The sequence below is a fragment of the Marmota marmota genome, unplaced genomic scaffold (genome assembly GCF_001458135.2).
Source record: "Marmota marmota marmota unplaced genomic scaffold, marMar, whole genome shotgun sequence".
Taxonomy (NCBI): Eukaryota; Metazoa; Chordata; class Mammalia; order Rodentia; family Sciuridae; genus Marmota; species Marmota marmota.
Window position 1 is genome coordinate 1,362,309 of NW_026000026.1, and position 22,449 is coordinate 1,384,757.

The window sequence follows — 22,449 nt, forward strand, 5'->3', positions numbered from 1 at the left end:
GGAGGGGGGAGAGGGAGGGGGGAGAGGAGGGGAAAAGCAGGGGAGGAGAGAGGACAGTGAGGAGGGGAGGTGATGGGTTGGGGCTGGGCTCCTGGGGAGGAGCCCTCCCTGTCTGCCCAACACGGCGTCTGCTCACTCCCACAGTCTGTTGGGGTCTCCCAGGTGGGGAATCCCTGCTGCGGCCTCCACTGCCCTCCTCGCTGCCCTTTCTCTCAGCCAGCGGCCAGCGTTGGAACGTGGGCAACAAGCGCTGTTTCCCCAGAGGACAGGCAGCTCGCCCTCCGGGGCCAGCGTTCTGGAATGCGAGCTGCGGACATCCATCACGGCCCTGGCATAAACCCAATTAGAGGAGAACAATCTGTAAGTCACCGACTGTGTTTACAGCTTCCTAAATTCACTCTTCTTCCTTAAGAACAAAACAAGACAGAACGAGAGAGGACCTACTGATGGGCCACAGCAGGCAGAGCAGACTGCCAACGCCCCAGGCCACCTCCCAACCCTCCGGGCCACCCACCTCCACCACCTCCAGCCGCCTCCCTCCCCTCAGTCTGTCCCCCGGGCAGCCCCCCCTGCTCCGAGCATCCTGGTTTAGGTGGTCTGGATTGCTGTGGAGTCAGAAGAGCCCTCTGGTGCACTCCTGGGCCTTGGAGGTGTAAGTACCAATCGTCATTATTGTGTCGTGCTTTCTGGACACAGTCATTAGCTGCAAACCAGCCCTCCGTGAGAAGTGGAGGACCTGAGGCCAATTAGGCTCCTAATTAGTGACTTCCAGGTGTGGCGATGGCCCAGCTACCGACTGCTGCAATTAATCCTGGAAAGTCCTAAATTGCTCTTGAGGGAATCAATGACTGGGTGGGGCTGCTGCCTGCTCTGGAGACTTGAGCTCGGTGGAAGGTTGGCAGGGCAAGTATCAGAGGCCCTCAGCGAGAGCCTTGTGCCGGGGTCACCAGAGACCCCTCCAAGGTTCAAGCCAGGGCAGGCGTCCCTGCCCAGCTCTGCCTCAGTCCCCTTCCTGTCCAACAGTGAAGCCAGATTTAAAATTAGGTAGTCAGTATAGTTAGGTAAATCGGGTCTAATATCGAGTAAGATCTAAAATGGAGGCCATGCTGAGAATGAATTCCGGAAACAGGACTACTCATGGAATGTTAATGAAGTCCCAAGAAAAGCCCTGGGCCCAAAGTCCATCCCAAAGAAAGTTAATGAACAGCCCCAGCAGATTTGAAGATAGCCCATCCCAAAGGAATGTTAATGAAGTCCTTCCTGCCCAGATTACTTCTTTGGCCCACCTGTGTCCCACCCCTGGGCCTTCCCACCTACATTCCATCACTGAAAGAACTATACAAAGGGGAAACAACCGAACTTCCACGGATTTCACCTTTTGGGTCCCCTTCGTCTTCCGGGAGAAGTCTTTTCTGCTGTCCTTTAATAAACTTCTAATTTCTACTCTGACCCTGCCTCGGCGTGCTTCTCTGGTGTTATTCTTCAACACTGGGGAAGCAAGGACTCGTCACCAGTCAGCAGCGGTGACAACAGGACAATGGGGACCTTAGTTGTGCAATGCACATTTGCTCTATGCTGGCTGTAAACCAGCTGCTCCAGGCTTCAGCAACCAGGATGAAGCTGAGGCTGTTGCATCAGTGGGGAAACTGAGGCAGGAGTAGGTTAGTGACCCCCCAGGCCCTCCAGGTCTGCCCAGGGCCATGCTGCTGGAGAAGCACCCTGTGCAGGAGGACGGCCTGGTGTTCTGACCTTCCTGCCACTCTCCCCCTGAGAGGCCCCCTGGTGTGCCTGAGTCCCATGGAGGGCCTTGTCCTAATTCCAGGGTGGCACCACTGGATGTGCAGTTTGGCTTTGAGGCAGCTGGGGGAGCCAAGGGACTCCTCCTCTCCTGTAAAACAGTGGGGGAGCACAAGTGGTCTGTCCTCTAGCGCAACTACTCAGCCATGGAAAGGGAGGAAGCCATCTGCCACCCACTGGTACCGCAGGGACTCCTCCGAAGCCCTGTGATCAGGGAGGAGCCACTAAGCTGACAGAAAGCCCTCATCTATTGATGTGAAGTCCTCATAGGTTCCAGGAAGTCTTCATCCACTGACAGGAAGTCCTTATCCACTGACAGGAAGTCCTCATCCACTGACAGGAAGTCCTCATCTATTGATAAGAAGTCCTCATCCATTCCAGGAAGTCCTCATCCACTGACAGGAAGTCCTCATCTGTTCTAGAAAGTTCTAATTTGTTCTAGAAAGTTCTCATCCACTGATAGGAAGTCCTCATCCATTGACAGGAAGTTCTCATCTGATCTAGGAAGTCCTCATCCACTCACAGGAAGTTCTCATCTGATCTAGGATGTCTTCATTCACTGACAGGAAGTCCTCATCTGTTCTAGGAAGTTCTCATTCTTTCTAGGAAGCTTTTGTTCTCTGGCAGGAAGTCTTCATAGCAGTGGAGAGCCCAGCTGAGTGGTTGGGAGCTAGCAGGACCAGGGCACGGGGTTCCAGTGTCTTTGTGGAGCACTGAGAATGTTCCAGCAGATGTGCAGTGGTCCTGCAACCACAGACACCCAGAACCTGACGGATTGTGCTCCTGGGGTGGCAGACTTGTGTGCCATGTGATATGCATGTTAATAAATCTGTTTTTTGTTTTTTTTTTTAAGCCACCACTCTGGTTGGAGGGGCCCAGACCCTGTCAAGGGCAGAGATGGGAGGAAAGGAATGGAAGAGGGAGCTGGAGGCAGGGCAGCTTCTGCAGGTGGTCCACCCTGTGGGGCCAGGTCAGGGGCTTCTCCCTCAGGGAGAGGAGGCCAGGGAGCTGAGTGTCTAGTTTCTGCTTGGGGATTTCCCTGGACAGGGCTTGCTTCCCCAGGCTCCTTCCAGGGAGTCCAGCCAAGCCGCCTTCTGACCTGGTGGCCTTCCTGGTCACCACATGGGCTCTGAATAGGACCAGCCCTGATTCTCAGCTGTGGTTTCTGTGGCTAGGGGGCCCGTTGGTTTCTTGCTCACAGCTGGTCACAGGCCCTGCCCACTTCCCAGCAAGGAGGGGCTGGCCCAGAGCTTGGGGAAGGCCCGCATCCAGCTTAGTGCAGAAACACCTCTAGGGGGGCAGGGGGAGGGAACCAGGCTGCCAGCTCCCACTGGGATGGGAGGAGCCCTGGCTGTGGAGGGGACTCTGTCCCTGCTGGCAGGCTCAGGCCAGGCCTGTCCTGCCCCCTGGTGCCCACTGGTAGTGACTGTGGACCTGCCCAATGCTCCTGCACTGGGTGCCCACTAAGAGCCAGGACCTGGCCCCTCCCTGCTCAGAGCTCACAGCCAGAGCTCTGGGCACCTGGCCACTCATTTGTTTTGGCTAGAGTGGTTCCATGTGCCCTTCTGGGGCCGGAGCATGAGGTCACCTTTGCTGGGGATCCTCCGATTGGGGATACAACAGCCTTAAGCTGGGAAGGCAGGGCACAGCTCAATAGAACATCCTGGCATCCCCAAGGCCTCTGCCTCTGGCCTTCACAGGGGCGAGAGCTGGAGGTGTCCCTGGAGGAGCAGGTGACATGGCCAGGCTGTGGACCATGGTCAGCCTAGATGTTGGATGAGGGGGCAGCAGGGGTTGCAGACGGAGCGGGGTTCCTGGACAGAGGCTGAGGTGGGCTCTGTGGGAATCCCATGGGACCTGGGGCAGTGTGGCCTGGACTGTGTGGGGTACATAAGATGAGGCTAGGGAGACTCCAGGACCCCAAAATTTAGGGGCAGCCAGACATCCTCAAGTGGACATGTAGCATGAGCCCCAGTGAGAGCAGGTGAGCTATTTGTGTTAAAATCTGTCTAAGTGGAAATGTAACCTGTGCTTGGGAGGGTGGCTGGACAGAACGGTGGTGTCACTGTGTCCTGGGCAAGTGAAGAGTGCCTGTGGGTCAGGAGCATGAGGCCTGGCCCCAGGGAACACACAGGAAATGGCCAGGTGGCTCTGGAGGAGGAGCCAGGGTGAAAAGCTGCTGCCTGCGCTTGGCCACTCAGGGCACAGGTGTACTGTGTCCCCAGAGCTGCAGCTTCTCAGGGCAGGACGAGCAGCTGCCCTGGAGCCTCCTGGTGAGGAGGCTGACCACAGATCTAAGGCCCTCTTAGAGGCCCCTCTCCAAACACACCCTGAGGTGAGGCTTCTGCGCATGAACCCAGGTCGTGGTTCAGCCCCGCTGATGACCAGGGAGAGGTACGTGGAGTGCACCACTTCCAAGTATTTATGTGCCACATAAATTTAAGAACATATTCATACATTTGTTTCCATGTCTTTTGGCTCAGGCCAGCCAGAGTCTAAGTGGGAGCTGGTGTGCTGGGGAACGTGCTCCAGTGGCTGTCCTGGGCACCCTCCTTGGAGGGTGATGTGGCTCGGACCTGCGTGTCCTGGGGCTCCCTGGCCCTCCTTGTCTTGCTCTGCCCTGAAGATGTGATTCCCCACCCGCCTATCCACGCTCCTGAGGCCTGGTTTCCAGGGTGCAGAAGTGGACCCTGGGGTGTAGCTGACCCAGGGAGCATCTGTCCTCCGTCTGGTTTGTGGGAGGAGAAGATGGGCGTGCAGTAGGCAAGAGTTCTGTGAGGAGAGCCGTGCTTTCGCTGGTAGGTTCCTAGCAGCAGCCGTGGGCCCTTCGCCCCCCAGGCCTCCCCTGACAGCCTCCCCGAGTGGCAGAGCCCACTGTCTCCTCTGTCTGTTGGGAGTGCTGTGGTCCTGCACACCGGAGGGCCCTGCGGGCTCCCTCGCACCGTGTGTCACACGGGACACAGACATGTAGCCCTCCTTGTTAGCAGCGTCTGCCCCCTAACTCTGGGCACGCACAGATGGGGCAGGTCATCTGTGGGTGGGGAGGCAGGTGGTGTGGGCCTGTCCACGGTGGGCCCTGAGGTGGAGTCTGGCGGCTGTGGCTTTGTTCTCAGGTTACAGGGGAAGGGAGGGTGCCCAGCAGGGCATTGTGGGCCAGGCCAGTGCCAGGGACAGCCTGCACCACAGAGCTACATGAAGAATGGGCAAAGCCACCAACCCTTGCAGATTCATGGAATAATACTCTGGTACAGGATGTAAGCTTTAAATATTAAAATGTATTTACATATGCACAGTTTGAAGGGGTCAGAGCAGCACTCCTGGCTGACTACTGGCCTCTCCCTGCAGGATTCACAGCCACGGGAGTTGGCCCTGACGGACCCAATGTGACCAGGTATGAAAAATCTATAAATGTGCTTTATGCAAAATGTGGGTCCACAAACATATTTACACAAGTTTCTCCCCCTCAGTGCAGAGGCCACAGCTCGAGGACAGGTGGTGACAGCAGCTCGGGCGACAGGTACAGTAGGGGCACCCCTGGCACAGCCTTCCCACAGGTGCTCCAGGCTTTGGAAGAGGCAGGAAGTCAGGGCCAGGCCGGCTGCCCACGGGGTGCGCCGTCCTGAAGGCCCAGCTTGGACACCAGGCCCACCTCGGACAGCCTCCTGCCTCGGAGGCTGTGATCCCCCAGCCGTTGCTGGGTCGAAGCTGGGGAACCCCAGGAGGCCAGGATCCAGGGTGGGGGTTTAGTGCTGGCCCTTCCGAGGGGACGTCAGGGAGTGCAGGTGGGGGCTGCAGAGGCCTGCAGCCTGGGGTCAGAGGTTGCTCTGCTGCTGGGGCTCTGTGGGGCTCTCGGAGGCGGAGGAGTGGCTGGGCAGGGAGGCTTCCGTGCCATCAGAAGATCCCGACGGGGACTCGTACAGGAAGCAGGCGGCCGCGAAGAAGAGGAAGCCCAGAACCTACGGGACACACAGCAGGGGCCTGCTGGACCTGGCTGCTGCCCCCTCTCAAGGACCCTAGAGCCCAACCCCCTCTGGAGAGAAGACACAGGGTTCCCGGTGACTCCCACCTGTCAGTGAGGGGAGGCAGAGGATGGGGCCAGGGAGTGTTGCAGAGGGCGTAGGCAGTGTCCCCCAAAGGACATGTGCAAGTCCCAACCCAGACATGTGAGGGGACTTAGAAGAGGGTCTTAGCAGAGGTCACTAACTGAGGGATCTAAGACTAGGCGTCCTGGATTTAAGGTGGCCCTAAATTCAATCACTGGTGTCCCCACAGGAGACTGGTGCACGAGGGGAGGGCCCTGGAGGCTGGGGGGTGCGGGGCAGGCATCTGCACCCAGACCTGCTGCACAGAGGTGGGCGGCTCTCCCTGAGCCCCGGGGACAGCTGCTGGCTGCTCTGCTGGCACCTCAGAGCCCTGATGGAGGTGTCCTGCTGTTGGGGCTGGTCTGTAGGACCTTGCAGGGGCAGTGACCCAGGCAGGGCCTCTATACTGTGTCGGGGTAGAGCTGGGCTTCCTTGCCACAGGGACTTTGCCAGGTGTGAGGGGCCATGTGCAGAGTGCAATCACGGGTGGGCACACCCTCAGGGGATCACCCACCGGGCTTCCTGGGCACCCCTGGGCTGCAGGCCTGAGACAGCACTTGGGAGGGCTGTTTCTAGTGGTCCAAGGCCAGTGTTCCCTGGAGTCTGTCGGCACCCCCCCACGCACCATCCCAGGCCCACCCAGGGCCTGTCTGCTGCAGGGCCCTGGGGCACCCTGGCAGCAGGAGCAGTGCCGGGCACACCGCTCTTTTGCAGAGCTGCAAATCCCCTCTGACTTGGCTATTTTTATGCTAATCCCAAGAGGAAGACCACAGGTAGCTGAGAATCCCCAGAGGCCAAGACTCCCAGCCTCAACCCAGACCCTGAGGCAGTTGGAGGCTCAGTGTTCTGTCCCTCAGGGAGGACCCACCAATACCGCACTGCCCCCAGGGAGCCCCACTGCCGACAGGGAGCTCTCCTTAAGAGCAGAAGAAAGAGGGTCAGGCTGGGACGTGAGGGACTTCACCCACGAGGCCTGGCTTGGGAGCGCAGCTGAGTCCAGGGGCGGCTGCTCTTGACTCCCGGCCAGGACTCCCTCCACAGCACGCTGGTGGGATGGGGAAGGACACCCCTTTTGAAAACCAGCTGTGGGAAGGTCTGTGGAGGCAAGAGCTGGACACACGGGCTGGCCTGAGCCCTAGCTCGCTGGGGGGAACCACCCTGGGCCCTCTGCTGTAGCCCTGGGCCTCCTTACCTTGTATGTGAGCCCCGCGATGAGCATGTACTGGCTCATGGCCGCGTTCTGGTACACGAAGCAGGAGCCCTGCTGGCCACACTGGTCCTGCCAGAGCAGGCAGGCCCTGTCAATCACCCAGCCGAAGGCGATGGGCCCCGGGATGCTGCCTGTGGACAGGGCTGGATTAGCACCCGGCAGGGGACTGGGGGCAGTGGAGACCAACGTGTGTGGGCTCTCGGCAAGGCAACTCTGCCCTTGGTGTTGTCAGGGGCGAAAGGGACACAAGTGGCCCATTCTCTGCAGACTGGCACCGGTTGGGAGTGCCCCATCTCCGAGCAGGGGGACTTTGTGTTAATGAGGGAGGCAACCCTCTGGGCAAAAGAAGACCAAGGGCGCCCTCTAGTGGTCAGTGAGAGAAAGGGCCCTTCCTAGCCGCGTCATGCCAGGCGGCCCAGCTGAGGGAGAAGTCACCCAGGTGGGCCCTTGTGCAGAGAACAGCGTACAGGGTACATGCACTCTCAGGTTGCACGGTACCTAGGGTCCTGACTAGGATCCACTGGATTCCCAAGGCAAAGGATCTCTGCTGGTCACAGACGCACCTGCAACGGAGAACCGCAGCGTCGACACACACACAAGTGTGGCTGCACCCAAGCCACACCCGCCAGGCTGCCACCTCCCTGGGTGGTGTCACTCCAGCACTGGCCGGGGTCTGAGGGCAGGCGGCCTACTCACCGCAGCGTGGCGGTCAGCGCGGGGATGCTGCTGAGGAAGGTGAAGAGGATCACCAGGAACACGAGGGCCAGCAGCAGGGGCTTGCTCGGGCAGGCGGAGGGGCACTTCCCCTCAGTGGCGTGGCCAGGCTCCACAGAGACGCTCGGAGGGACACAGCTGCAGCCTCGGTACACCTGAGGAGCCCACGGCAGCACTGGTGGTAGGGAGCAGGCCCGGGGCCTCCCAGTCCCAGGGCTGGGGTGGGGCAGTGGCCACTTACCTTCTGGCCACCTGGGCCCATCTCAGCGGCGGGGCAGCCCGCGTGGCAGGGGGAAAAGTACTGGGTGCCATCGGAGCCGCACACAGGGCTGTAGTGTTCGGGCCGGCAGTGGCAGACAGCATTGCAGGCGGCTGTAAGGTTCAGGTGGCCTCTGGGCAGGAGGCTGCGGGGAGACCAGGGCAGTGGGAGGGAGGCTGGGGCCAGGTGCCCATGGCCCAGGGCAACCCAGAGCAGGCCCCACGCCCACAGGTCTGTGCCACCCTGAGCGCCCTGTGAGTCACTGATCAGCCAGGTGCCTCCGGTTCTCCCAGGGGGCTGGCGTCAGTGCCCTGACCCTCTCTGTCTGGCCTCCCTTTCCCTGAGGGGCCCCAGGGTGTTAGGAAAGCGCATCAGGCACAACTGCCCAGCCTCATCTTGCCCCACGCAGGCAGTGTACCCAGGCTTCCCGCCATCGCGAAGCAGCACCAGGCCCAGCATGGTGCACGCTTGCTCCACCTTTCCTCTGTCCCCAACTAATAGAGTCTTGGTGGCGCCTGAGGACCGGCCTCCTCACTCCCTCCAAGGAGAGCCCTGTGTGTGGAGGGCACCTTGGGGCCTAGGCCACTCGGCAGGCTCCAGGACGTCAGCTCAAGGGCTCCCGGAGACAAAGGCTGGGCGCAGGTGTGGGCTGCGTGCGAGCATCTCACCCCACTGACCCCAAGGGACAGGGCCCTGGCATCCCCTCCCCAGGGCGAGCCCACCACGCTCCTGTCGACACAGGGCCCTCTGAGCTGGCACTACTCCACCCCCTGCAGAGGAGACTGAGGCCCAGAGCATGCGACACTTCAGGGGACAGAGCAAGGACCTGGTGGGCGGTGCAGTGGACGCTCTGCCAGGGCCATCCTCACCCTTTCCCGCCCTAGGGAAGCCCTCGGGGGACACCAGTGCCCATTGGTGTGGCACCCGCTGCTGGGTCTCACCTTCCACCATAGCCAGCCGTCACGCCCGCCACGGGAACGTTGGGGCAGTGTGTGAGGAAGACCAAGAAGGACAGCAGGCTGATCAGGGTGCACAGCAGGCAGAACCGGACGGTCCCAGAGCCGCGGAGCTTGAACCTGTTCACGAAGTAGCCGCCCAGGAGCGTGCCTCCACCACCCGCCGGCACCACCAGGTACCCTGGGGAACGGGAGGGTCAGGCAGGGCCCAGGTCCTGGCCTCCACTTTGTGGGCAGGGAAACTGAGACAGGCCGGGCAGTGCTGGGACTGGCTGAGCTCCCAGCTGCTGCCTGGGCAGAGCCTCTGTGCAGGGTCTGAGGGCGTAGCCCAGGGCAGCTCTGGTCACCCTGGGCCCCACCGAGCCTACAGGCCAACCTGGACTGCGTCTGATGGGAGGCTGGGGTTGCTGGGCACATGGCCTCCATGCTGAGAGGTGCACCAGGAGGCCTCGGGGCAAACTCAGCCCTTGGCTACATGACCCAGGCCCGCTGTGGGGGCAGGAGAGAGGAGGGTGTGCGGGAGTGGGAGAGGGGCTTGAGGGAGTGACTGGGTGGGTCTGGGCACGTAGGGTAAGCCCAATGGGGCCAGGTGAGGAGTGGTGTCTGGGGAGGGGTCCCAAGTCTGATGCCCTCTCTGGGCCCTGCATGTGGGGACCTGGCCAGTGGGTCAGCCTGCTGACCCTTGCCCATGCTGCACCGCTCTGGGGCACCTGCTGCCCTGTGTGGGGTCCACGGGGCTGGGGCGGCTGCCAGCCCAGGGTGCCTGTGAGCACCACTGAGGGAGGCCTGAGCACCCCCACTGGCCCTGGAGGCCAGCTGCCTCGCCACTGAGCGGTTTAGGCTTCCACCAAGAAGCCTGGGGACACCAGTGCCCGGTTCACAGGGACAGACAGTCCCGGACCCCATCTGGGACAAATGGCAAAGTGGCCTGGGTGGTGAACTGGTGGAGCCCGCCCCACCCTCTGGCCTGGAGCGCTGCCCACTCAGAGGGACATGGTCCTTCCACCAGGCTCCAGGTTGCCCTGGGCACTTGCTTCCTGCCTAGTGGGGAAGCAGGGTCGCTTTTGCAGAGCACCCCGAGATCCTCACCAAACAAGGTGGCAGCTTCTGAGGCACTCAGGCTGAACTGAGCCTCGAGGAACTTGGGTCCGAACGTCGACATGGCGGCGATGAGGGTGGCCTCGGTAGCCCCTGCCAGGCAGAGCAGGATGAACGCGGGGTTCTTCAGGAGGAGCCACATAGAGCTAGACAGGGAAGGGGCATGGGAACCAGAGAGGAGACAGAGGGTCAGAGTTGGCCAGATCCACCCTGAAGCCATTGCCCACCCCCCTGAGCACCACGTGCCCCAGTTCTGAGGGGCAGTGGAGTGCAGTGCAGTGAGGGGGCACCCCACATTTATTCCATAGAAGCCAGGAATGGGCACCAGACTCGGCTTGGAAGGTAGAGGGCCCCTCTGACCCTCTCATCCTGAAAGCTGCTGAAACTGATGGTGTAAGAACCCTGGATCTGCCACGGCCACATTTCTGGCCACCCCACAAGGAGACCTGAGTGACCAGACACTGCTCGAGTGCCCGCCACAACCAGCAGAGGGGCCTAGAGAATGACAGGGAGTCGGTGGTCACCAAGTCCAGGCTGGGTGGGCCCAGGACAGGGCCCGGGGTTGCCAAGAGGTCTCAGCCTCCAGACCTGGGAGAAGGGGCGGGGAGCCTCTGGGGACGGGAAGTCGGCCCTTCAAGGAGCCCTGGGTGGGCTTGGCCAGCTCCCAACCTCTCTTGGCTTGCGCATGGGGACGGTGGCCATGGAGGGGCGGGGTGAAGCCAGGCCCTAGGGCCGACACAGCCTGCTGGTGCCACGGTGGATCTGTCTGAGGATGCGGAGGACAGGGGCCTCTATTCGCGGCTTCCATCTGTCTGGCACCCGAGGAACCTGGGCAGGTGCATGTCCCCCAACAGCTTCCCGGTGGGGGGGGCGCCTCAGTCTGCCCCCCTGGGCCAGGGTGAGAGCAGGGTGCCTCGAGGAGGCCGCTGAGCTGACTGCTGACCGTGGGCTTCAGCCGAGCAACACAAGGCACTTGAGAGGGCGGGGGCGGATCCGGCCCAGCAGTGGGGCTTGGCGGGCCTGCAGTCAAATGCCCAGCTGTCTCAGTAGCCTCATGGGGTCCCTCCCTGTTCCCAGATGCCACTGGTCTCCTGGACAGGGCACAGCACCGTCTCCCGGCTCACAGCAGGGTAGGCTCTCTCCCGTTTTTGACAAGAAAGCAACTTCTGGAGCGCCCTAGGGAAGGTGGTTGTGAACCCTCTGCGTGCACGCTGGGCCTTGAGGACTCTCCTGCATGAGCCGCTCTGGGCGTCCTCTCAGGGTCCCACAGCGCCCAGGGCTCCATGGCCCTGTGGCTCCTGTCTCAGCAGGACAGGCGATGCCCTCCTGCCCAAGCCCATGTCAAGGTGATGCTCAACATCTGACACCCTAAGGTCCCGTGTTACGAGGACGCAGGACAAAAATAGCTTCTGAGAAGGAGGTGTGCACTGCGTAGCCACCGTCGCCTCGGAGCCGACTCTGCCAGCAGGCACCTCTCGGAGCTCAGGCAGGCGAGGGGGTGGCGCAGGTGCCAGGCAGGCCCCAGCAGCACTGGCAGGGCTCCTTCCATGTGGAACAGGAGCTCGCCAGACTTCAAGATTGTATGACTTCAGGGTGAAAAAGGCTTCTCTCTGTCAGCTACTGAGCTCCCAGGGCTCAACACGGGGAAGAAGAGAGTGCTCAGGAGACCCCATCCCACAGCAGGTCCAGGTGGGCACGGGGCACGGGCTGGTCCTGCAGGTCCAGGTGGGCACGGGGCATGGCTGGTCCTGCAGGTCCAGTGGGCACGGGGCACAGGCTGGTCTTGTAGATCCAGGTGGGCATGGGGCACGGCTAGTCCTGCAGGTCCAGGTGGGCACAGGGCACAGGCTGGTCTTGCAGGTCCCAGTGGGCACAGGGCATAGGCAATCCTTCAGGTCCTGGTGGGCACAGGACATCGGCTGATCCTTTAGGTCCTGGTGGGCACAGGACATAGGTTCATCCTTCAGGTCCTGGTGGGCACAGGATATAGGCTGATCCTTTAGGTCCTGGTGGGCTCGGGGCATGGGCTGGTCTTTCAGGTCCAGGCAGGCACAGGGCACAGGCTGGTCTTGCAGGTCCTGATGGGCACAGAGCATGGGCTGGTCCTCCAGGTCCTGGTGGGTGTGGGGCACAGGCTGGTCTTGCAGATCCTGGTGGGCTCAGGGCATGGGAGCCCTGCAGGTCCCAGTGGGCACAGGGCACAGGCTGGTCCTGCAGGTCCAGGTGGGCACGGGGCACGGGCTGGTCTTGCAGGTCCCGATGGGCACAGGGCATGGGCTGGTCTTGCATGTCCTGATGGGCACAGGGCATGGGCTGGTCTTTCAGGTCCAGGTGGGCACAGGGCATGGGCTGGTCTTGCAGATCCCAGTGGGTGCGGGGGTACCGGCTGGTCCTGCAGGTCCTGGTGGGTGCAGGGCACTGGCTGGTCCTGGTGCTCAGGGACTGAGAGTGGGTGGTGATGCCCTGAGAGTTGCCCAGGCCTGCCCGGCTGTGGGGGGCCTGGCTGGGGAGCAGTGCTCTGTGCGGAGGAATGCAGACATCCTGTCTCTTCATCCAGCCACAGGCTGCTGGGCAGACTCTCGTGTTGAATTCTCCAGAGAACCAGCTGTGACCTCCGTGGAGAGTGCTCCTGGAGTTCCCACCACGGCTGCTCTAGGAAACTAGCCCTGACGCACTGAAGAGGCCCATGGGGCCCATGTCCACCCTGGATGAGGCTCACTGCTCTGTGCTAAGCTGGCTGTCGGCCGTTGGCTCTGAGCCGTCATTGCTGGGAGTGGGGAGCATGACCTGGCCTGGCATGGCCGCTCCAGCACCCCTGTCCATGGGGCCTGCTTGGCCATGCCATGGGTCACCCCTCCTCAGTGGACAGCTCCCCCTTCCCTGTGGAGAGCCCCATGGAATACAGAGTCCTGCAAGATGAGGACCCTGGGTACCAGGGGTCCACAGCTCCCCACTGTCCCTCTGAGGCCCCAGCAGCTCAGGCCTTGTCCCTTTGTGCACAAAGACAACGAAGCCAGACCACAGAGAAGGAAGAGGGGGTGGAGTGAGGCCAGGAGCCAAGGAAGTGACTGTGGGGGGAGGCAGGCTGGTGGCCAGGAGAGTGGCAGCAGTGTCCCACAGAACCAGGGCCACCTGCAGGTGATCCCCAACACCTGGCCAAGCAGCAGGGCCCAGGCTGTGGGACAGGGCTCTCAGGGGGTCTTGGGGCCCGACGCAGCTTCCTGGAGACCCCTGGGGCACACAGGCCACAGGGAACCTTGCTGGTATGGAGCAGGTTCTCTACGGGGCTGCAAGGTGCCACGGGGTGTCCTTGGGTGTGGGCTGAGGCCCCGGCCCCTAGTAAGGGAGCCATAGTGGCCGCAGCCCTCACTCAGGGACATGACCTTGGCCCAGGAGGCTCTGCCTAATCTTTGCCCATGTTTTGGGGTGGGTGGGTCATGAAAGAGGCTCAGGAGCTGAGGGGTCACCATGGGCCCAGGAGGGCCTCTGGGGGTCTTGAGGACCAGGCCGTGCTCCCCAGGGCCTTACAGGGGCAGGTCTCGGATGGTCCTCCCGCGGGCCGGGTTGCTCGCTGCCTCGTGGCCGCGCTCTCTCTGCTGTGCTTCTGCTGCCCTCATGGCCACGTAGCGCTGGGAGCCTGGAGGGAGAGTCAGCAGGTGGCCGCAGCTCCCAGAGGGCACAGGCTCTGCGGGCCGACCCTGACTGCTGCTCCACCCCAGGTCTGGGGGCACCTCCTCTGACACCTTCGCAGCGACTCCTCGGAGGGCAGACAGTCCCCCAGAACCCCAGTGCCACCTGGGGCTACCTGGGGCCAGCGGGAGCACCAAGGGCCTGCTGCGTGGCCAGGGGCAGTGGGAGGAGGCCACGGAAGGAGGCCACAGCTACGGCTGACCAGCCTGCCCAGCCTGCAGCACGGTATCCCTCCTCCCAACAGGAAGCTTGGATCAAGGACCCTGAGACCCCCCCTCGCTCCCCAGCAGTCAGAAGGACTTGGAGAAGGAAGTGGACGGGGAGGCAAGGGGGTAAACCCACCTGGTAGCCGCCGGGGGTAGCCGAGGATAGGGATGGCGATGAGGAAGGCTGCAGCCCCAGCACCCAGGAAACCGATCCACCAGGCACCAACCCACTGAGGGCTCTCCGTGGTCAGCTCTGTCCTGTCAGGAGGGTGACGGCATCAAGGTCACCGAATGGCTCAGTGGTACCCTCCCCACTACACACAGGCCAGGTGACTGAGTGGCTCCTCCTCTGCAGACCCCCAGAGTCCCTCCACACATGGTCAATAGAGGCCCACACACTGCAGCTGCCATCCCCTGCAGACTAAAAGCTGGCCACTCGCTGGCTTGGACATCCCCTGGGACAGCTGGCTCCAGGTACAACCTGCACTCAGGACCCGGAAAGGGGGTCTGCAGCCCAGTCCCAAGGGGCCCAGGAGGGGAGGGCTCTCCAAGCAACAGCAGAGTGTCCCACACCCAAGCCAGCACAGAGGGGGACAGATTGCACCCCTGGGCTCCAGAGGGCTCTGCTGGAGTGCACTAAGCTCCGGAGAGACCCCTGCACACGTGACTGCGACCTGCACAGGACGTGCAGATTCCAGTGCACGGGAAGCGTCATGGGAAGCAGCAGCCCTGGAGCCCAGGCCGGGAGGAGTGGGAGCAGGGCAGCCTGCAGAGGGGCAGGGGGACACGGGCACCAGCAGAGTGAGGAAGCCCCAGGCAGCCTCTCTGCTCTGTCCGACAGGAGACACCACGGCTGCCCTGGGGGGACCTGCTCTGCCTCCTACCTTTGCACAGGGAGCTAAGTGTCAGACGTGGGGACATGAGCCCAGGCCTCTCCAGGCCCTGCACTGTCCAGTCACACTCAATGTGTCACCCTACCCTACCGCTAGAGCTTCTGGGAGGACAGAGCTCTAGAGGCCCCGACAGGTGCCATCAGCAGAGTCCCAAGGGATACTGGCACCTGAGACACATTGTGCCCTCTGTGGACAGGACAAAGGACTGGAGCCACCAGAGCCCTGTGGCCCTGGGTGGCAAGGGTGAGCCTCCCCCTTCTCTTCCATCCCCATCTCTTTCTCCCCACCGTTCTTGCTTTCTCACCCTCCAGCTTAAAAAAAAATTACTGTTTGGTATTGGGCATTAAACCCAGGAGTCACGTCCCCAGCCCCCATCCTCATTTTTTTGAGACAGGGTCTCACTAAGTTTCCGGCTGTCCTGGAATTTGAGATTCTCCTGCCTCAGCCTCCAAGGGCGGGAATGACAGGTGTGGCCATGGTGCCCAACTCTCCTGCTTTAGTCACAAAACTAGCATCACAGACAAGATTCGGGAAACAGAGGGCACAGAGCACCCTGGGCTGGCAGCAGAAAGGGGCTGGACCCAGCAGGTGGGGCACAGGGAAGCCCTCTGCCCCACCTCCCCCAGGCCGGGCTCCCAGAGCCGCCCACAGACCCCCGAGTCCCTAGCAAGGCCGTCCCCAGCTCCCCCCGCTCTGGCTCTGTGCAGGGACCCAGGTCACTCACCGTTGGCCCAACTCTGTGTACACGTTCAGCATGGCACCTCCAACCAGATAGCCAGCAGCAGGGCCCAAGATGGCTGCGGTGTAGAAGATGGCTGGGGGGACAAGAGTTGGGGGCTCAGGAGCCACCCTGGGCACTCCCAGGGGCCTACACCATGTGTTTGCACCTGCTGTCCACCATGGCCCATGGGCCAGGTCCGTCCACAGCCTGAGCCAGGCCTAACACCTGGGCAACATCACCTTCTCAAGATGCCCCAAGGTGAACCTAGACTCCCCCATGAGGGCAGATGTGCCCAGGACCCACTTTGTAGGTGAGGGCGGCAGCCACGGCCTTGCCCAGGTGCAGGAAGGGCCCAGCCCACAACCAGGGTTTGGGAGGGCCAGCCAGGCAGGCGTCCACTGGTGGAGTGATGCAGCCCCAGCTTGCCTGGCACCCAGGGTGGCAACCTCTGGGTGGCTGAGGAAGCCTGGTCCCCAAAGTGCCACCCAGCTGCTGGGACCATCTCTAAGCTGCCCCTCCTGGGAAAGCCAGGTCCCAGAGGGGGACATAGAAAAGCAGGCCAGGTGGGCAGAGCGAGGCTCAGGCGTGGGAGGGGACTGGGTCCACTGTCCCAACACAGGGACAGCTGGAGGCTGCAGTTGAGGCCCCAGCAGAGGGCCCACCTGGGCAGGGTGGGGAACACGCCAGTCCCGGGTGGCTGCAGAACCCGGGAGCTGGCCACTTTGTCTCAAGTCCTGACTCTCCTGGTTCCCTTCCTCTACTTCCCGCCCGTGGGGCCGAGCCGAGCAGGGGTGGGCTTGTGGGGAGACTGGCAGGGCGGGGCCTGCCCTCCTCACCTGCCCGCAGGGCTCTTCCCTGCACGGGGATGCTCTGCGGCTGCTGCTGGGCCCTGTTCATGCCTAAGGGAGCCCCACGAGGAGGGCAGACCCCATGTGGAGCCTTGGCTGGGTTCCCAGGTCCTGTGGCCTGGAGCCCCTGCTGGGGGCCTTGTAAGGGGGCAAGCATCCCTCATGCCCCATGGCACTTGGGTGAAGCCACCACTGGCTGCCATACCAGGTGGGGCTCTGGGGCCAGAAGAACCAGGGAGCCATGAAGGGCTAGACCCCCACCTACTCTCCACAGGTGCCGGCTCAGGACTGGCTGTCCTCACTCTGCTAACACCAACCTGGCCTCTAGCGCCCACCCTGGCCCCTCAGCCAGCCCACTCACCGATGTAGACGGGCGAGTAGCTGGACTTGACGTTCTCGTCCAGGTAGGTGACACCCAGCGTGTAGAGGGGCGTGGCACCCATGCCGTGCAGGAACTGGCCCAGCATGAAGACCAGCCGGTAGCGGGACAGGCCTGAGGTGCTGTCCGCACACACCACGCTCTGGTTGGCCGGGCACGTCCTGGCCCCTTCATCCACCTCCACCTCGTAGTGGCCGGCAGTGAAGTGGGGCAGCGCAAACACCAGCGAGCCGCTGCCCAGCACCAGCACGCCCCAGCCCAGCCAGCGGGGCTTGTGCCCGTTGCCCCCAAAGTAGCTGACGAAGGTGAGGCAGAGGCAGGCGGCGATGTCGTAGCTGCTGGCGATGAGCCCGCTCTGGTAGCTGTGCAGGTCGAAGCGGCGCTCGATGGAGGTGATGACCGTGTTGATGAAGCCGTTCACGGTCATACCCTGCAGGAAGGAAGCCACGCACAGGAAGAAGAGGAGGCCCTTGGGCGTGTTGAAGACCTGCAGGCACCGGGGTGCGAAGGCCCGCCAGCCACACGCTGTGTCCTGGGGACCCTCGGAGATGGAGACATAGCGCACCTCACGGGGCCCCAGGCTGCTGTGCTTCTCAGCCCTGGGCTCACACAGGAGCTGGCCGCAGGAGTCCAGGGGGCTGTGGGTGGAGCACAGGGAGACGGGAGTGATGCCAGGCAGGGTGGGGTCAATCCCGTTTTCAGTGGCCGAGGGCATGCTGGGAAAGAGGAGCTGTGGCATGGAAAGGAAGCCCTTGTCCACCGTGACATGCTGGGGCATCCTGCCCCAGGGCGAGGGCTTCAGTAGGTCCCTGAGACAGTCGCAGGCCAAGTGGCTGAGTGGAAATCCAGTGACCGGGTTGATCCTGTGGGAAGAGGTGCTGGTTAGCAAACCTGGCCTCCGGAACTCTCTGACGTCCCTGTGTGATGGCCCAGCCGCCCCATCACAGGTGCCTTCCCTGACCCTCCCCAAATCCAGGGTGGCCTCTGAGCAGACCCAACCTTAGGGCATCCTGCCTGGTCCCATGTCCTGCCAGGTCCCCATTCCAGTGCTCCTGTGAGCACCGCAGGAAGAGGCTGTGTCCTGGGAGGGGAGCCTGCAGGGCTGAGGCTGAGGGCAAAGTGCCAGGTGGAGGCCTCGAGGTGGGAGTGGGTGGGACATGGCAGGACTGCACAGGGACAGCGGACTCGCGCTCCCCACCCACAGAGCTCTTCCTGCACACAAACTGCCTTTGCCGCCTGCTGGTGCAGCGCCCCAATGGACCCAGCCAGGGTGAGCAGCAGACACCAGCCCAGCCGGATTCTTCCTGAGGTTCATGCATGGGCGGCCCTTGTGCCCTGTGGCACAGAGCAATCATGTGGCTCCAGGTCTCCAGGGCATGGGGACCGAGATGGGCCTCTGAGGCCCCAAGGAGCCCTGCACACTGGGGACAGGCCACGCCAAGGTCACAGCGACTGCCTGTGCTACACGGTGGGTCTTCCGAAATGCTTGGAGTGGCACTCAGTTCTGTGGAAGCCCCGCTGCCTGGCTCAGCCCTCCTTGCAGGAGCAGCCCCACGTGTGTGTGCCCTGGGTTCACAGGCTCCTCACTCTCCCATGCCACCCAGGAAGGGAGGTGCCCGAGTCCAGGGGCACAGGTTCCCCCAGGCCCAAGTCCTCCCAGGAGCACAGGTGGCAGCTACTCTGCAGGGTACAAGGCCTGTTGCGGGCTTCCGTCCAGAAACAAGCCGTGGCAGAGCACACCACGGCTCAGGGGATCCTGGCCTCCAGCATGCGGCTCCTGGGCCTGCCTGGCCTCCTGTCTCAGCCCCGAGAGAAGATATGCTGCTGCCCCAGGACCTCGGAGCAGGACCACGTGTGGACATTGGGCCTTCAGGAGGGAATCCCATTTGACCAGGTCCTTGCAGGAGGGAAGGTTGGACACCAGTCTGCTGGGGGGAGGAGGCCGTGAGAACACACGCAGGCCACAGGCCAAGACAGGGCAGCTGCTCCTTGCGGCTTCGGGGGACCCAGTGCTGAGACCCTCCATCCTGGACTTGAGCCCAGCAGCAGGAGGCAGCAAGGTTCTGCTGTCTGCCCCGCCCCCTCCCCTCCCCACCATCTGGAGTCTTCATTACAGAGGCCCCAGGAGTCCCAGGGACCTCAGGCTGCCATAAGGGGCAAGGAGGTGCCTTGGAGCCCCCAGGACCCAGGGGGTGACGAGCCTGGGGAGGCCCAGAGTGCACCGGGCAGGGCACAGCGGCAGCTCACAGGCCATGGGCGTGGGCGCTGGGGTGCTTCTGGAGGCCTGGCTAGGGTGGCCTTTACTGACAAATGTCCTCCGGTACTGGGGACAACAAATTCCTGGCTTTGTTAGACTTTAAATAAAGGGTAGGACTTTAGGCAAACCAGGGACAGGCCCAGGGACCAGCCCCAGAGCCAGAGTGGGGTCTTGCCAGGACTGGGGGTTGCTCCTAGGTTGGCAGAGACCAGGCAGTGTGGCCTCCCTCACTCCCTTCCGGGCCCCACAAGACGCCCCCTCCCGCAGTGCACCCCAGGGCTGGGCACCCGGGCCCCCTCCACCTCCTCTGCCAATGCTGGTCCCTCAGCCCACACATCTCACAAGTGCCACAGCCAGAGGCCACAAGTGCCAACCCAAAGGCCCACTCATCTCCTGCCTCTCAAGGGCATGGAACGCCACAGACTTTGAAGAAGCCCTCTGGCTGGTGACATCTGGTGGGTGCTGACTGTACCAGCCTGGCCTAGCTCTCCAAGGGGGTGCATGGTTCGTCCACAGCCACGCAGCCAGAGAGCAGCAATCAGGCCCTGATCCGGGCGGCTGGCTTCGGAGTGTGAGGAACCACGACTCTCTTATGAGGCAGTATTGAGAGAACCCTGACCGTGGCAGGCGTGTGTGCACAGGCCCCGTGCTGACACTGGAAATGGGCACTGCTGGGCATCGGCAGCTGTGTTTCGATGCCAAGAACAGCAACTATTTGACCGCAGTCATCCCCGGGGGCCTGTTCTCAGTGCCGGTGACCAGGCCAGGGTTTTTTCTCCTGTGCCAACATCTCTCTGCAAGCTGGCTGCCAGTTCAGCCCTCAGGGCAGTGCCAGAAGGAAGGAGGGGGCCGCGTTTACACAGCGGAAATAACAAGCGTCCCAGAGGAGCCACAGGTGGGCGCCTGCAGCGCCAAGCCACCCAGCAACCAGCCAGGGAAGCCAGTGAGTGCATTCAGTGCTGCAGGGGTCAGGGCAGAGGGCATGCTGGAGCCAGGGCTGGACGGGGCAGCGTGACAGGGAGGGCCATGCACCAGCCCAGACACTGTGGGCTACCAGCAGGCTCAGGATGGAGAGAAGAATGGAGGTGGCCCGAGGTCCCCCAAAACTCTGGGGGGGGGACCTGTGGCTTTGCCTTCCAATGCCAACTCCAGCGCGGGCTTTGGGCTTGTCCCACGCCTACTGAGCCTGCTCAGCCCTGGCCTTGGGGTGGCTATGGCACAACACAGGTGACCCAAGGACCAGTCTGCAGGGTGTGGAGGAAGTCAGGCCACAGAGCTCCTGTGACTAGCAGTGGCCACAAAAAACCCAAGAACTTCCTGCTCAAGAAAGAAGCCATCTTGCAGAAGGCTGTGGTGGCCCTGCTCCGGGCTCAACTTCACCTTGAGCTGAAAACTCTGACCCAAGTGTGCAAAGGTCGGCCTAGAACTAGACTTCGCTCCTACATTCAAGTGAGTGCTTTAAAGTCCTATTTTAAATACTAGCCAGGGACCTTCTGGGCTGACAACCTGCTCCTTTTAGGAAGGCCAGTGAAAAGCATTCTGTGGCCGTTTGGAGGTGTCCACCATTGGGCCTGCACAGCATCCCTGAGGGGTCAGCTCTGTGTGCTCAGGCCTCTGGTGGCTGGGCCGAGGAGCATGCCTGTGTCACCTGCAGCCTGTCCTGCCTCAGTCCAGCCTGTTCTCCCAAGACTGGACGCCTCTGCTCGAGCCTTTTTTTTTTTTTTTTTTTATGAGTAGCGGTCCCCTCAAAGGAGGCTGAGTCCTGCTGCTGATTGGGGAGAACCACAGCCCCTGCAGGGACCTGGCTTGTGTCCTCCACCAGCAGGGTAGATGAGTGGTAGGGGACTCTGCCAAGCCCTAGCCTTCCCAAGGTCTCCCACAGATGCCTGGCACCATGGATGTGGCCCTGTTGAGTGAACAAGCCAGAGGGAGGTGCCCTGCTCATCCGCCTTGCTGGACTTGAAGGAGCCGCACTGGACACATGGCACAGGCCTTGAGTCCTGAGGCATCTTTCCACTGCAGACACTAGCCCCATTCAGGAAATGAAGGCCACAGCCGCAGTAACCACACAGTGACATAGTGGCCAGACACGGCTGGGCGGACGTGGCCAGCCCCACCTTGGTCTTGTGGCCACAGGCTTCCTCAAGACAATGCTGGTGAGGCCTGGGGCAGGGCCTGGCCCCTGAAAAGCAAGCTTCTTCCTGGGATCTGCCAACTTCTGGGAAGCCATAGCAGATCCTGCCGGGGCCTTTCTTGGAGGTGAGCTCAGGTCACCAAGTGCAGACAGCACATGAGTCCACTGGCTCTCGTCTCGGTCTTGGGCCCTTTGTGGAAACCTGGTGAGCCAAGGAGGGTGCCATGGCTGTGTGAGGCCCCTGGCCCCTGGTCCAGCCCCTCTGCAGAGGGCAGACGCTGCAGCTGGGCTGGGGTCGGGCTGACCCTTGTGAACTGTGTCCTCTGGGGCCGGCGAGTATGCATGTGTACATGAGTCTGTGTGTGCACACACGCACAAGCGGGCCCATAACTTTTCTCCTGTTGGAATAGGATTGGACAAAGGGGTGCCAGCTTTGGGCCTGCTAACCCACAACAGCAGCAGACGAGCCCCAGCCCCCCCAGGCTCCCAGCACTGGTGTGCTCTGGCCACCTGACAGCATCCCTCAAGATGGCACTTGGCTGGGGGATGCAGCCCGCCTTGACTCTCGACCCCCATTCAAAGGACCTGCCTCTCCCAAAGGCTTCCCTCAAAGGGCCATGGAGATCTCAGAACTGCCCCCTCATCATAAAGCTGGCCACGTGGAGCAGGTGGTCAGTGCATAGATGGACGACACCTGCTCTGTGGCCAGCACAGGTGAGCTGAGGTGACACTGCTTCTCATGGGGCCTGAGTTATAGGCCGGGCTGATGCTGAGGGGGGCCTGAGCAAGGCAAGGGCTGCAGCTGGGCAGCTGGGGACAGCAAGAGGGAGACCTGGGTCCAGGGGATGGGCAGCCATGGGGAGAGGAGACCACACCCGCAGGGGAGGGTCAGCAGCTCCTGCCAGTGTCCCTGTCCTGTGGAACTCTCATCCAGAAAGCCCCTTGCACTGAAGCCTGGGTCTCCCTGTGGCCTTTGCAGAGGCACCTGCTTTCTGAGGCCAAGCGCAGTGGTCTTGGAGCTGGGCCGCTAGCCCCTGGGGTACTGTGCATCAGCTTGGCTGGGCCATGGGTGCCCGGACATTTGTCTGACACCAATTTGGGCGTCTCTGTGAAGGTGTTCTGGATGAGATGCATTTGATTCTGGACAGGGTCCAGCAGGCCACCCTCTCAACATGGGTGGCTGCAAGTGGTCTGTGGGAGCTGCC

The 22,449-nt window shown here is 62.1% G+C and overlaps 1 protein-coding gene across 4 annotated transcripts; it reads right to left on the bottom strand.

Annotated features, from left to right (window-relative positions):
* Positions 1–5,052: 5,052 nt before the first annotated feature.
* Slco4a1 (solute carrier organic anion transporter family member 4A1) lies at positions 5,053–17,961 on the bottom strand. Of its 4 annotated transcripts, none has more exons than XM_048810692.1 (11): positions 16,836–17,961; positions 15,630–15,720; positions 14,149–14,265; positions 13,645–13,753; positions 10,108–10,262; positions 9,004–9,138; positions 8,045–8,207; positions 7,786–7,958; positions 7,588–7,652; positions 7,072–7,220; positions 5,053–5,753 (listed from the first exon to the last, which is right to left on the bottom strand). In XM_048810692.1, exons 1-11 carry the CDS (start codon positions 17,629–17,631, stop codon positions 5,610–5,612), a joined length of 2,097 nt encoding a protein of 698 aa, XP_048666649.1. In that variant the 5' UTR covers positions 17,632–17,961; the 3' UTR covers positions 5,053–5,609. The 4 variants fall into 4 exon arrangements, with proteins under 4 accessions (XP_048666649.1, XP_048666651.1, XP_015334055.1 ...); XM_048810694.1 differs by having other exon boundaries at positions 7,072–7,158; positions 9,004–9,199; positions 14,149–14,270; positions 16,836–17,956; XM_015478569.2 differs by having other exon boundaries at positions 9,004–9,199; positions 14,149–14,270; positions 16,836–17,945.
* Between the last annotated feature and the right edge of the window lie 4,488 nt (positions 17,962–22,449).